This window comes from Falco naumanni, chromosome 11 (genome assembly GCF_017639655.2).
Source record: "Falco naumanni isolate bFalNau1 chromosome 11, bFalNau1.pat, whole genome shotgun sequence".
Lineage (NCBI taxonomy): Eukaryota > Metazoa > Chordata > Aves > Falconiformes > Falconidae > Falco > Falco naumanni.
This window is the reverse complement of record NC_054064.1, coordinates 22,013,734-22,028,832: the sequence shown is the minus strand read 5'-3', so window position 1 is coordinate 22,028,832 and position 15,099 is coordinate 22,013,734. Positions and strand designations below refer to the sequence as shown.

At 37.0% G+C, this 15,099-nt stretch overlaps 1 protein-coding gene across 2 annotated transcripts in view; it reads left to right on the top strand.

Moving 5' to 3' along the window:
• The window catches only part of AK5 (adenylate kinase 5), a 102,024-nt gene that overhangs the window by 55,736 nt on the left and 31,189 nt on the right, over positions 1 to 15,099 (top strand). For both annotated transcript variants that reach the window (XM_040610128.1, XM_040610126.1), the window contains exon 8: positions 3,171 to 3,247. In XM_040610128.1, coding sequence (XP_040466062.1) covers positions 3,171 to 3,247 — 77 coding nt within the window. The remainder of the gene's footprint in view (positions 1 to 3,170; positions 3,248 to 15,099) is intronic.

The following is a 15,099-nucleotide window of genomic DNA, read 5'->3' as shown; positions in this document are numbered from 1 at the left end:
AGCTTTCATGCATTTTCTTCATTTTTATTTTATTTTTTAAACTGTTAAGTTTCCCCTTTTGAAATTGATACTGTTACTCAGATTATTTGCAAGAGGTTCATACAAGCACAGGAAGGCTCTAAGATAACCCTCTGAGGCTGACTTAACTGAAAGATGAGAGTATCTGGTGGAATGGGGCATCCCTTTGAAAGAAATTAGGACAATTCAGGCTGTAAGACTTTCCTCCTAATGGTAAAGCAGTATTACATTTTTTTAATGGCCTAGTTCTCAGTGTACCAACTTATCAAAGGAAAAACAATGCCATTTACTAAGAAAAGGCAAAGAAACTTAGAATCAGGTCTTTTGTTTTCAGAGCATGAGATGTGCAGTCTGCAGACACATTGAGAGCAGCAGGACATGTTTGCTTCCAAACGCTTTAACCAATCCTCCTCTTTTCCTTAGCCAACATTTTTAATTTCTTCTTTGAAACATTGCCACAAGTTTGACATAAAATGTAAAAAATCTGATTGAAACTTGTGCTTAGAAAACCTGAGCTGAGTTCTGAATTATCCACTTTAACACTCCCCTTGGCTTTAGCCTTGTCAGTAGCTTTGCCTGGCACCAGGATTACTGACTCTTAGTACCTCACAAAGTGGCTATCTGGTACACCTCTGCTGCCACGTGGACTAGCAATTAGCAAGCCTGTTGTCCTCCCCTAGAAGACTTGTTTTAGCAAGGTTTAGTCCAACAACAAACTGAGCTGTAGGGTAGCAAACTACTAATGCTTATTCATACTACACCAGGGATGTCACAAGTGCTCTTATATGTCCCCTCATTACTTTATCTTGTCCTGGGAGTAGCCTTTGCTTCAAGTAATTTCTGGTAGGTTTGTCTGGAGGCAATTTGAGAAGGGTAGAGAACTCTGTAGACTGTTCAGTGATAGGTGGTTTTGGGGTTTGTTAATTTTCACAGAACCATGAAAGAAAGCATATTTTCAATTTTGCTGACCTTCCTTGAATATACCCTAGAAAGGAGCTATACTTCCCCAGGGAGACTGGTTTTCTAGTTGAAGAAAAAAGGCCTAAAGGTGCTTGAACATATTAAAATTGTATAACCACTATAGCTTTTGTCACTTAAGATACATTATGCATGAGTATTCATTTTCAGCCTGACCTTTACATTGAAGTCTATGGCACCATATTTCATAGTAACATTTCTAGCTAAGGATACGTACTGCTGTTGGTAGTTAAGTGACAGTTAATCAAATACTTGCACACAAGTGCCTTTAAAAGTGATTGATGTGTCAAGGTAGGCCAGTGCTGGTGACAACAGAATCTTAGTTAAATTATGTTATCAACAATGACACAATGTTAAGAGTGAGATACCAGCTTTGCAAAATAAATCAAAAAATTTAGATTCTCTCAGCAGTTATAGATGTATTTGGTTGCATCTATCTTTCAAAGACAGGTATTTTTAAAAGACCATAAAGCCAGAGAACATGATGCATATATACATATGAAATTGTACAGTAACAAGAGTATAATCTCTTTCTGTTATTTTTTAATAGCAATCTGATAAAGCACACATGAACATTAGGGGGAAAAACAAAACAAACCACCACCAGATGGTAGACCCTAGTCTTTCCCTGGTATCTCTTACATAGTCCAAAGAGTTGTGTCAAAGATGAATTTGGCAGCAATTGTAATATGGATTGCAAACACCCTGGAATCATCATCTCTACCAAGCAGTTATGGTTTTAGTCATCATGACATCCAGTTCCTCTCCTCTGTTCTCCTTCTTAGTTCACCATCTACATAGATTACTACTGTGTAAACTTTAAAAGAAAACAAAAGCAGATAATACATAATTGCATCTGGCACAAACTGAACTGCAAAATCTGTTATTGATAGTGCTTCTTACAGAGCGCCACCCATACAAGCATCTCTAATGGTGAGAAAACCACTCCAGGTCAGCAGTAGTCTTAAAACTGTGTATCCTTAATGCCAGTGCTTGCAGGAACATCATACCAGGTAACCTGTAACCCAGGAGGGAAGGAGTTTTATTCTTTTCCTCATCAGTGGTCTTGTTTGACTGGGGACATGGAGGCACAAAACAAAGCACATCTTATACTTCCCGTGGTGTTACCTGTTACTTCTCACATAAAGACATTGATTGGACTTCTGTGTGGCTACTGGCTATTTACAATTTTTAGATCTGTGTGTCATTACAGTATTTTTGTTATTCTCATTTTAATAATGCTGTGAAGAGTACTCCTGTAGCCACATGCCTATTGACATTTTAACATGTGTTGAATACGTGCAGGATTTGGTTTGGGGCTGCACCATCTGGAGGGCACAGGAGACTGTTTCCTTCCTCATTGCTCAGGAGTGAGATAACCAGAATGGGGTGATAGTGCCAGCATCTGAGTATCACGTCCATGCCACATCATTCCTATGTTTCTATATAAAGATGATAAGTGGTTTACCCTCACATTCTAGTTTAGCAATGACTACCCCCCTACATGACTTCTTGAAATACCAAGCCCAATTCTGTTATCCTGCACCTTCAGCAGTTCATCTGGAGCTAAACTGTAAAGCTCAGCCAGGTCAAGGCTTCTCAGCAACTGAATTTTGTCAGCCCAGGTGCAAGAGGCTGCATAACTTGCTCATCCTGTGACAAAAACATGATGGGGAGAAGAGGCAGAGCTACACCGTTGCCTTGGAAAGGGGTAGGGTAGGATAGGAATGGGGACTGTTGCTGCTGGAAGCATGCTGCTTTGGTTCCCCATCAACATCACTCCACCATCCTTATCTGCTAATCACCAATTAGTCAGTATTTCCTTTTTCTTTCCTAAACAGAGTTTGTATTCTCCCCTAAGCCAAGATCCCTCTGGCAATTTTACAGTTGCAAGTCATGGCACACAGAACACTGCCCAATAAATTCACAATCTAGCTAAAACAATTCACCATTTAGTATAGCCATTCCTTATTAAGATTTGTGGTAGCTTTTATGGATGCTTTGGAGGCTTTGTTAATGGAATACCATTCACCTGGGTATTCTAGCACATCTGAATTGTTTCTTGGATCACAGTTTTTGCATATATGCAGACAATTGGAAATCTTGTGGTGTTCCATCAGATAAAATGAAAAATTCAATCCATTTCTGAAGTCTAATTTTCTTTCCTATTTTAGGGCCAAATGAACTGGATTGCAGTCTGATTATGGATTCAGGAGATACTATTTATACAGAATTTGACTTTGAAGACCAGGTAATTTTATGTGTATATGGCCTCTCTTCAGACAGTTTCTTAGTTTATGTACATACCATGCTATACAATTTGTCTGAACAAGATAGCGGAACTAAGCCAAAGGGGGTTTTAAGTGCAATATACATCAATTCATGATGCACAGAGGTTGCTTTCTGGTTATGACAAAAAAATATTATTGTGGTATTAAGAGCCCATATCTTCCATTACTGTACATTGCTGAGTTTCCTCCACAAATTTTAAAATGTTGGCAATGTGGCAAATGGAATTGTTGGAATGCACTGTAAGTCTCCTGTATATTTAAGAAGAGGGAGTAAAATATTTTTCAAAAGAGGGGCATGACAGTACAAGAAATGTGACATGTAACTAAAATCAAATCATTCTCCCCTTGAAAAAGAAGTCTTCTGAAGAATAAAACAACAACAAATGCTTACAGTGTGTGGAAACCAGCCTTTCTACTGATCCCATTCTATCCATATGTAAAAACTAAAAGTTGATAGTGTTTTCCTTGTACAAAGGAAATAAAAAGGCTTGGGGGGGGGCGGGCGTGGAAAGAGTTGTGTACATCTTTCCCCTCTAATCTTCACCTCAGCACTGGTAAAGCCACATCTGGAGTACTGTGTCCAGTTCTGGGTTTATCGATACAACGTATGGAGATACTCGAGAGAGTCCAGCAAAGGGCCACTAAGATGATGGACAGGGCCATCTCTCCTATGAGGAAAGGGTGAGAGCTGGGAATGTCCAGCCTGGAAGAGAGAAGGCTCAGGGGGGATCTCATCAATGTGTACAGGAATCTGAAGGGAGGGTGCAAAGAAGGTGGAGCCAGGCTCTTTTCAGCGGTGCCCAGGGACAGGAAAAGAGGCACTTGGCACAAACTGAAGCACGGGAGGTTCATGTGGCTTGGATACTGTGCTAAAGATAAGCGTTATTTTTCTTGTTACTGTGCTGTGTCATCAAAAGAATGACATAATTTAAAAAAAATATTTCTAAAGCTATCTGCCTATCACACCCCCATACCTAAGGGTGTTTTGTATGTTTTGCTTTCTGCCTTTCACTTTTGCACGACTCCGCTTGCACTTTCTTCATGAATACCACAAACACTTCTCTAGATTTGTGAGCAGCTTGGCAAAGAATGTTATTTTGTGTTTCTGTTATCATTCAACTAAATGCAGTTGTGAATGTTCTCACGTCTTTCCTCATTATTCGCAGAAGATATCTATTCTTGTGAAATTTTAAAGCTAGTGACAAACTCAGGACCAACAAAACTGAATATTCATTCAGTATCATCCATTCGTTGGTGTTCTTTCACAGTATTCAATACAATGCTTTACCCTCACCTGCAACATATGTTTTAGCCCTATTAATTTCTGTTAATTTCTGATCGTTTTGCTGGTTTTGGCTCAGTTATTTCAGTTTGTCTTAGTTATTTCAGTTTGGCTTTTTTCAAGCAGACAGCTTGCCTCTGTCTCCAAATCCCATTTAAAATCCTATTATTTCATAAATCCCTCTTAAAATATTCTCTGCCCCAGGAAACTCTCTGAAATTTTTCATCATCATTTTTGTTTGACTGTACTACTTCTTTATTGCAGGGTTTAGGCCTTTATGCCCTATAAAGCAGAATGTATATTTGAATCATATTTGGATTATACTGATATTAAATTTTGCATTTTAATGAAATTTTAAATACATTCTTTTAGCAGAGTATGAACACTAAAGAAATTATACTCTTGATTCATAATGTTTGAAATCCTGTTCAAATAATAAGCACAAGTTTTATAGTTACAAAATTAAATAAACAGAAAGAAATACACAAAAATTATACTAACTTATAATTTCAAACTATACGGTTCACTGATGATACATTGCACAGCCTATAAAAGCACTGATGGTAGTTTTGAATGAAGTTGCATGTTGTTCTTACATGAGATTAAGCAAGACAACGACAATGGGACATTATTGTCTTTGTCAACTGAAAATAATCTTTCTGCTGGATGTGGCGGTTAGCTTTTCTCATTATTTTGCCAGACCAACACATTGCCATTCTGGCAAGAGTGCGATACTGTTACCAAACAGAGAAGGAAAAGTAAAAACAGTGCTAAATACCCCTCAAAGAGAAGTACACAATTAAAATGTGTCTAACAAATCACTCTTTTCAACTGAAAGTTGATATCTTTGATACTTATTAATGACATTTAAAAAAATTCTATTACTAATAAATATTTTCATACTGAGTTCATATGAGAAGCCCTGTACAAGTATAAAAATATAAAGAAGAAAGCAATTGCAACTAGAAGCCCTTACGATCTAAATTTTGAAATTGCACAAGAAAATATTGTATACAGAAGCAAAGAAGGGAGTGGAGATTACCATAAAGTCATAATACCATCTAGCTACCCAGTCTGAAAACATTAGAAATTACTCTCAGGAAGAAAAGATCAATAACTAAATTCAGGAGTGAGCTCACATTCAAAACCTGAGCTCATTTTGGCTGTGGCAGTGATTTAATACTTCAGTGATTTACCACGCGCTGTTTACGAATTGCATGAACCACCAACAACCTTTACTCGGAAAATCTCAAGTGGAAAAGGAATGTGTGTCTGGATACAAATGTGTCATGAAGTGATGTTATTGCATAGGAAATCTGTCATGAAATGTGGGGGATGAGAAAGCTGGTTTCTAAGCAACCTTACACAGCTGATATGCTAAAAATGGCTGAATTTTAGCAGAACATCTTGGTAGTCACTGAGCAAGAAGAGCTGGGGATTAGAGCAGTACACAACCTGTACTGAAGACAAAGCTGCAGCTGGGGATGAGTATCACTTGGCATAGCTGAAATGGACATAAACAGATACCTTTGCATTTTCTTATTCTTGGAATAAGCCAGGAAAATCTCCAGTGTAAACTATGCCAACCAAGAAGTATCTGGGTTCTTCAGATGTGTGCTGCTTTTTCCAGAAGAACCTCTCTTACTGGCAGGCAGGAATGAGAAATGAGTGATGTGGTTCCAACTACCAATGTAGCCATCAGCTCATCTAGCAGCGCTCCAAAATACAGCAAAGTGCTTTAAGAAACACTTGGTACCTGTTGTGGAAACAGTCCAAAGAAACACTAACACAGGCTAAGATCTGGCTTTTCTGGAGGAGTACACAGGGAAAGTTGAATTAAAAACAATTCAGAAAAAGCTTGAGCTTTGTATTGTACATTTTATACATGAATTTAATTAAATATTCTTTTAACTAAATTAAAAGCAAGTTGATTGTTTTCTGCTGGCTATGCATGAATGCTTCAAGAACTTGGAACACTTGTAATCATTAAGTCCCTACAGCATTGAAAGGCAGGAGGGAAAACCTCACTTTAAAAAATAAACAACAAAAACCCCTCAAAACACCACAACAAAGAACCCCAAACAAACATTTTTTTTTCTCTAAATCGCTAAAAACTACTTTTCTGTTCTTTCTCAGATCTGTAGCTGTCAGATTCTGTATCACAGAAGGAATAATCTAGGTTTTTAGAATTACTGCCCAAAATACATTCTTCAAAAAAGTAAAAATAAAAGCAGACAGTACCTCTCATTGAGAACGCCTTGTGGAAGAATCAGCCGAAGTTTTGTGTGGTAGCAATCTCTATAGCCTTTTATAGAGTAATGATTACGCTACACATAACCTGATTGAACAACATGAAAGCACAGTAAATTGAGAAGTTTCAAATGCTTTTACCCGCAGGAAGATACCAGGAATACGTTTCCAGCCAGTCATTTTTGGGTGCAACAGCATAGCTTCTAATGAAGGAAAGCTTGTGCTTTATAGAATATTCTCAGTTTGCAGAACTGGCTGTCATGACTAGTGTCTGGTTTAATAAGGATTGTCTTTTGCTGCTGGAATGCTCTCAAGTGTGATACAGGTTTTCACTGTGCACTGTGTTCATTTATACCTGCCATTCAATTTCTCAACTTTGCCAGGGAGGCTGTCAATATGATGCCACTTATTTCCAGAGATCAGACAAGTTTTATCTTTAAGAATTGGATTTTTAATTAGAAATCTACCATTTGGCTTATTTCAAGAGCATTCAGGCCCAAAGAGAGTACTGAAAAATTGGCATCAGTGAATCCTGTCAAAGAGTTCCAGAAGAAAAGAGCACCCAATTATTTTCTTGTGAAAACAAGGCTTTCAAGAAAACCTTAGCTAGTCCGAGGAATATTTAGACTAATTAGAGAGAAAGTTAAAACACACAGTCAGATGACTGTAAAGTGAATATACTCCTGAACAAGTGCTTATAGAATTGATAACTTTGAAATTTGGGAAACATGAAAATCAAGTAAACTTCAAGTAAAAACTTAAAAAATATACTTATCCTCTTCTAATATTTGGGGTGTAGTGGGTGGGTGGGAAATACATTTCACAGCTACAAAACATGGTAATGCATTTTTGTGCCTCAGAGGAAGCTACCAGTCATAACTGAGGCATTTCAATGTCCTTCCAGTGTACAGACTGAATTTACATATGTATTTAGGTAAATGCAGTGGCATATGAAAAGGAGAGACTGCCCTTTTTTTCCCCCCCAAATGTGTCAAAGACCTAGGAAAAGTAGATGTAAACCAGTCTGAAATATAATAAAAGGTTTTCTGTTCAGCAGTGGCAGCAATCTATTGAATTAAGAAAATTGCATAACCCAATCCTTGCTGCAATTGCAGGATGTTTTATAATTAGAAAATGTGACAGCTCACTTGAAAAGCAACAAGCAAAACCAAAATGAAGTGGAGGAAAAAAGCCCTCAAAAAGACTTAGTCTCATTCTAACGAGGAAACAAGCACTTGATTAAAAGTTGTTGCCATGTGGTGACAATTCTTCCTTCAGCTTGCTGTCATTTCCCACCCAGAGTACATACAAATCTGGGCTTCAGGGGAACAGGAGGAAAGCTTTAAGTGAACTGATGAAAAACAGGCTCCACTGCTACCAAGACTATAACAACATTTCTGGCCTGACTGATTACCATAGCTTGAAACTTAAATATTCAAGAGAGATAATGAAAAGGTCCTAAAAATCTTTTCAATGCAGAAGCAGAACGCAAATATTCCTAAAACATCAGTTTGCTGGCAACAGCAAATTGAAAGCCTCGTTTAACTAAAGCTCTGTGGATTAAACCAAAGATCATATTTCTCCATTTACTATGTTTCATATAAGTTGTCACCATGTTTTGACTCCTTTTTCTCTACATTGAAGATTAAAGTCATTTGTTTAACCCTTCAGACCATCCAGACAGTTGACATTACAATACAACAAAGAGCAAACTGCCTATCTCCATTAGAAGGAGAAATTTTCATTGGGATTTCTAAAGCTACCTCTCAAAATTAGATAAACGTTGATTAAATTATTTCAGGGGTCAGATCTACAATGTACTATATTAATGCTTTTTCTTTACTTGAGAACATAAAAAGCTTTGTTATAACAGCAGTTTTATTCATATATGCTGTGCAGCATTAATTGTACCGGTCTTCGTAAAATGACCAGGAGTATCCAGAAGCCATTTGGGCTTTTAATGGTGAACACTTCCATGGTGTCCATTTCTCTTTTGCTGATTGGCAGTGGTATCAATGTGAATAACAGATTCTGAGTCTACAGGCAAACTGATTAAAACAGGGGTACTCAATAGAAAATAAACTCTAGGGAACTCAGAGAATGATTGTGAAACTCTGTTCCCTCAACCTTTGTTTTTAACAGGCACAGAAAGGCGGAGTCCAATCTGGTTTAAGGATATCTGCAAAAAGAGATAATGAATAAGCATCCAAAGAGATGAAAGAGCTGGAGAGGCAGGCCTAACTACAGAGAAAAGATGTTTAATAGAAATGTACTGAAGTCAATGAACAATCTGTTCAGTTCAAGTTGCCATGGAAACTATCCTATTAAATGCTTTTAAAAAATCAGTTCTAGAAACAAAGTACTACAGTTTGCCTGTTACAAAGTGCTCCCTTAATAAGCTCAAACCAAGTGTATTTTGGTGCTTCTATATAATTTCGTAAGGTTGAAAAAAATTTTCTCTTTCAAAATCACCATTGTAAACTGTAGTAAAGGCACGCGAAAGAAAGGCTACTGCTCTATTTCCCCCCATGCAAACCACGGCAAAACAGGCAAGAAAAATTGCTGTAGACTTAGTCTGCATTTTTTCTTTGGAATGCCAGAAACAGTTGTTTGCTCCTACTTTCACAGACATTACTTGGATTTACTTCCTGGTGATACAGATAGTGAGGGGGAACTGAATCCCCATTTCTTTTCTGATTTTGAAAAGTTGCTGCCTGCAGCTCTGGTCAGCATTACAGGGCACGAGGACTCAGTTACAAGGATGGTGAGCTCACACAAGTTACTGGAGATTTGAACAACAGTGACAACATCACTCTTCAAGGTGTGCTGCATTTATGCTCTAATGAATACTTTTGCAGCAACTTAGGAACCCTCTTCTCTGTAGCTGTGGAAGGTGTCTGTAGAAAAAAAAAGCATTACAATTTACAGTATCTCAGTTTTCTGGGCCATAGCACTAGGATAGTGGACCTCCTTTCCTCACACCAGCTCACCCTTCTGCTGGCGAACTGAGGCCTTATCCTTTCATGCACAAAGTATAACACTACAGCTAAATTTATGAGTTCTTCTTTTTACATGTCTGTCTTTACAGCCTGGAGAACCTGCATAATTCTTGGGGAATATCAGTCATCCCACACAGCTGATGGAAATAGGATCCACATCAGAACATTTTTTATTGCATCTAAAGCTGATAAAGAAATGCAAAGGTGTATTTTAAATCTCTACCTCCTAGATTTAGACACCTTACTCAGGGCAGTGGACAAGTTCTGTAGCCTAGCATCCGTAAAGATAACTACCAAAAGATCTTAAAAATATTTGTAGCAGCAATTCCTATATTTTGAAGCACTGAAGAAACAGCCTTTTATAAAACATACTATTTCTTAATCACTGTCAAAGTACATACTAAAGATTTTTATATTTACATATTAAACTGGTGATTGCAAGAATGCTATTTTACTATATGAGATACAAAACTGCTCTTTAAATAACTTATTTTTAGTACATTGAAGCAGAAGAGTGGCTTCTCTGGGAACATTGGAAACACCTGAAAAAACCCAAACAAACACCTCTATGTATTTTCAGGAAACCATGCATTTCCTGCTTGGTGTCTTTTTACTCCTTAGGTATCCCGTGGTTGTGCAGTCAACTTTAGTCAATTTGGGCTTAAATACCAGTCATTAGGAGTGAAAAGTGGACTAGTTTTAGAATTTGTTCACAGTAGTGGATCTCAGATCAGTGGACTATTTTTTCTTCCCATAGTTAAATTCCTAACAGAGTAGTTTATAAATACTGTATAAGTCCCTTATTGAAAGTTATAAAACTACCTAATAAAGCATAAATAGGTGTTTTAGTAAACCTAGAATATGCATGGTCAAACGTTAAGCAGAGAATATCTTTGAGAGGTAAAATCTGAGCACAGCTGTCAACTTTTATCTTAATAGCAGCAAATCATAGGATCTGAGCCCACATGCTGGTCTTATTTTTACAATACCCTATTCTTGTCCTTCTCTGTGCCAAGATCTTTTTCTTTTTGGAAATTGAATTGAGAGTAGCCTGCATAAAAGTCTTTTTCATCTGAAGGTTAAAAAACCAACCAAATAAAAAAACCACAGAAAACCCCCACCAAACCAAAAAACCCCAAACCACTGAAATCCAGCTCTCAGAAGGCAGTGCAGTTCAGGGCAGAAAAACTGCATATGGTGCCGATGGTGTATGATCTAAGGGATCCATTCATTAGGATTGTCATTAGCAGTCTAAAAAAGCTGCTGAGCACCGCTGAGTTTGCAGTTCGAATGTGCTGGAAGGTACCCTGCTGCACTTCTCTGCTGCAGTGGTTTGATGTAACAGGATTTATACCAAGCAGCATAAATACTTCACATAGAGAAGAATCATTTAAGGAGTCATGGTGATTTACAGAGAAGAAGAATGCCAGAGAAAAAATAGTGATAAGTTCTGGGAAGAATTTTGTAGAATTTGTACTGGCAACTTTCTATAAATATAGATCTACTGAGAAGTAACTGAATACTGGCAGAAGTATTTTAGAATGAGCAATAGATAATAACTATGCACAGATAATACAGATGTTGAGCATCTCAAGTGTCTTCAAAACACAAAGATATTCAAAAATCAAGCCCCAGTTCTTCTTCAAGTTAGATGTGGTGCTGTCCCCTCTAGTTCAGCCTTTTAAACTTAATTTAAAAATTGCAAATGAAGTATTTGGGTTACTAAAATGCTGCTGCCCTGCTGGGAGGAGTGTTTTTTGTGCATGCCTTGTTGGTAAGTTTGCCCTTAAAAGTTAATTTCTTTGAATTTTTTTTCCAGTTTCCCAGTGTCTGGAAATCAATATGAAACTAAATAAACTTTGTTTTCATTTTCATGTTTAATAATCACATTTATTTTTTGTCATTAAAAAAAACCCTACAGAAGTTAACAAAAACCTAACCCCCACACAGTATAGCAAACAGATTGTGATTTTTTCCCCTCTAAACTACTGATAGCTATTATTCTTTATGCTATTGAAGAACAAGAATGAAAAATCTGAAAAAAAATCTTGCAATCTTTAAAAGCCAGATAACTCTACATTGGTTTACAAGTGTTAAAAATTAGTTACTCTCTACCTCTGTGTAGGTATAAATTTGTTTTCTTTTCAGAACTGATAATAAGGTTTATTTTAAAAGAATAATTGCATAGAGATTCTGGTATTTGCTAGAAGGAGAGAAATAAAAGGGAATGATAGTGATCTCATAATTTTTCAGCATTTTGTAGATGTATTACAAACACTGATATTTTTTTGTTGTTATTGCATTTTAGTCATTTGCATTCCAAACAAACAAAGATCACCTCAAATAACTTTAGCACTGTTCTCTCATCTTAATTACTATTAGTCCTTTTTGACACAATTTACTGTGCTGAGGAGTATGAACTGTACAAGAAGACAGGCCTTTTGGGGGGAAAAAAAAAAAAGCTTTGAAGTCTGAATGTATTCATACTGTATCTTACCTTATTTACACATACTCATCAGCTCTGGACCTGAAGAGGTCAGAGCACAGCCACCTCTGCTTTCCAGAGGCATACTTGGACACTCAGCTCACAGAAAGCAGCTCAGTCTCAAAAAGTGATTTGAATCATAAATCAAATTTAATGGCTAGCAACTGTATGGCTCATAAAATCAGTTCCCAGGGACCATTGCCCATACATAAAACCTGCAGCTAACCCAGCATATCTCATAAAAACCAAATATTTGCTCTTACAGGAAGAAAATGGAATTTAGAAGTCAAATTCCGCAGCTGAGCTCTGACTAGCCCCAATTTCCTCTGATACTTAACTGTGCCTAGCTACAGGTTGCTTAGGGTCTTTACATTTTACAATATATGTAAGGACACTGCTCAGTGATAAGTACATTTTTATAAATAGAAGCTGCATGTATATAATCTGAAAGACCATCCTCTGTGATTGGGAATATGCCTATTAAATCCAGTTGCAAACACTTCAAACTCTAAAACCACGCAGACTGTGACAGACTGTGCTGAAGCAGACAAATTGTATATCCAGATGGTGCTCAGCAGACATCTCATACTGCTTTCTGATTCTCTAAACTATTCTTAATCAGTGAGTTTATTTAATTGAGAGCTAAGGCTGATTTTAAGGGTACTAGATATAGAAGTATCATCTGCAAACATTTGAGTTTGCATTTAATATTACTTTATTAAGGACTAAGAATTCAAGGTAAATACACTACAAGCTAAAGAGGTGAAAGTGGAAACCTAAGTCCTAAATCTAGTTCGGCTTCCATATATTACTGTGTTTACATTGACAAGTCACCTAATATCTCTGCTAAAACAGAAATAATGCCCTTGCCTATATTCCCAAAGGAATTACAGGGAAGATTTACGTGGAACTGTAGTGTTCTTTGAAGAAATAAAGTGCTACAGGAGTACAAGTGTTTTGTGTATCTAACAGCAGCAAGGGGAGCATTATACAACTACAGTTTGCTGAGAAATCAGTGGTTGTGTACCTGCATTCCCATCAAAGGGATGCTGATGAGGTCACCACGATGAAACTACATAGTCTGTTCTTGCCTGTGCTTTCTACTGTATACATTATTTCATTCTGTATTAAAGTTATTTTTGTCTATGCTGGGTTTGGGGCTGTTGGTTGGTTTTTTGATCACACATTAAGTTTAATTTTCAACAAATATTTTTAGGCAGAGAAACATGTAGTTTTTATTTGTTTAAATAATTTGTACCTGACATGTTCCTTTGAATGTTTACATTTTCAAATTCAATCTTGAAAATCAAGTATAATTTTAGGCAACAATCATGCTGTATTTTAAATCCAGTCTCACTTGACTGCCTCTTTTAGTCTTTAATCCATGCTTACTTATCCTCTTCAGTAAATTTCTAGGGGGAACTCTTGTTATATCTGTTATAAATCTGAATAAAATGTATCAGGCACTTTTCACCACTATTTTCAACAAACATTCAAGCAACAAGGTGATAAGAGAGAACTCTTTTCTTTTCCATGTTACAAAAAAAAAAAACCACCACACTAAAAAAACCCAAAAAATACCAAGGACTGGAACAGGGGTTATTAACGGGTAACAGAAAGGCTCTCACATTTTGTCAGGTAACAAACATTCACAGCAGTTATCACTAAATCCTAATGAAGAAGAAGTGCTATTACTGGATAAAAAAATTAAACACATTTTATTGTTTTGTTTAAAGTGATATGACTTCGAAGTGATATGACTTCCTTTAAATTATATGATTTTTTACTGTGACTTACTGGTAGGGTTTTTTTTTATTATGGAAATTACTTCACAACCTAGCAGTGGCAGACATTAAGTTAAGCTCACTAACCTATGAATTACCTACTACTAGTCAGATATTTACTAATAATGAGCTAAATAACAAGAATTCAGAGTACAGTTAGAAGCCCGCATTTTCCAACTCTAAAGGAAATTTCAGATAAAAGATTCTTTACAGGTAGCAAAATTCTCTATTTAGCAATCATTTTAATGTACTGTTGATATTGTTTAAGCAGTTACACAGTCAGATATGCCCCACTAATTGATAAGTTTCCAGATAATATTTGCAGATATAACCTGATTCTGAAGACATCTGAAATTATAGACTACCTACCTTTTTTCAGAGCTTATTACATATAAGATTATAATCTTCCTCACCTTGCTTTCAGCTAAGTGGAAACAGCTATATCAGCAATACAGAGACCATTCTGCTGCTAAATCACTGTATTCCTAATGGTGACATGGTGTGAAATAGCATTAGCAATCTAGTAATTCGTGGGACTTTTCCTTATGTGATCGCTTCCTAAATCCAAGTTCCTTTCCAAAGTACTTTGGTAACCAGGCAAAACAGCGCTTTCAGGCCTATGTGGGTTATGCCATTCACAGTTTAGAGACCTACTTGCTGGCAAGACACAGAAATAAGTATTGTCACATGTAAACATGAGGGGGGTGGCATTAACCAGGATGCCAATCGCTGCCACTCTCTACGAGGAACTGCAAACCGAACAGCAAACCTAGCTCTTCTCATCCACACCAGCAGAAAAACTGGTTGTACCTTTGAGGAGATAGAGAGGAAAGGGGTGAAGGAAAATGGTTCGAAATCAAGTTGAGGTATTTAATAGTGAAACTGGGTAGGAATACCTTGTAATCAAAGCCAAATTAATTGTAGCCCAACTGTTCTAATTTGTTCCTCCTGACTTTATCTTACAGCTTGCCTAGAGACCAGGCTTTCAGGACCTTTTTCTACCCCAGCTGGG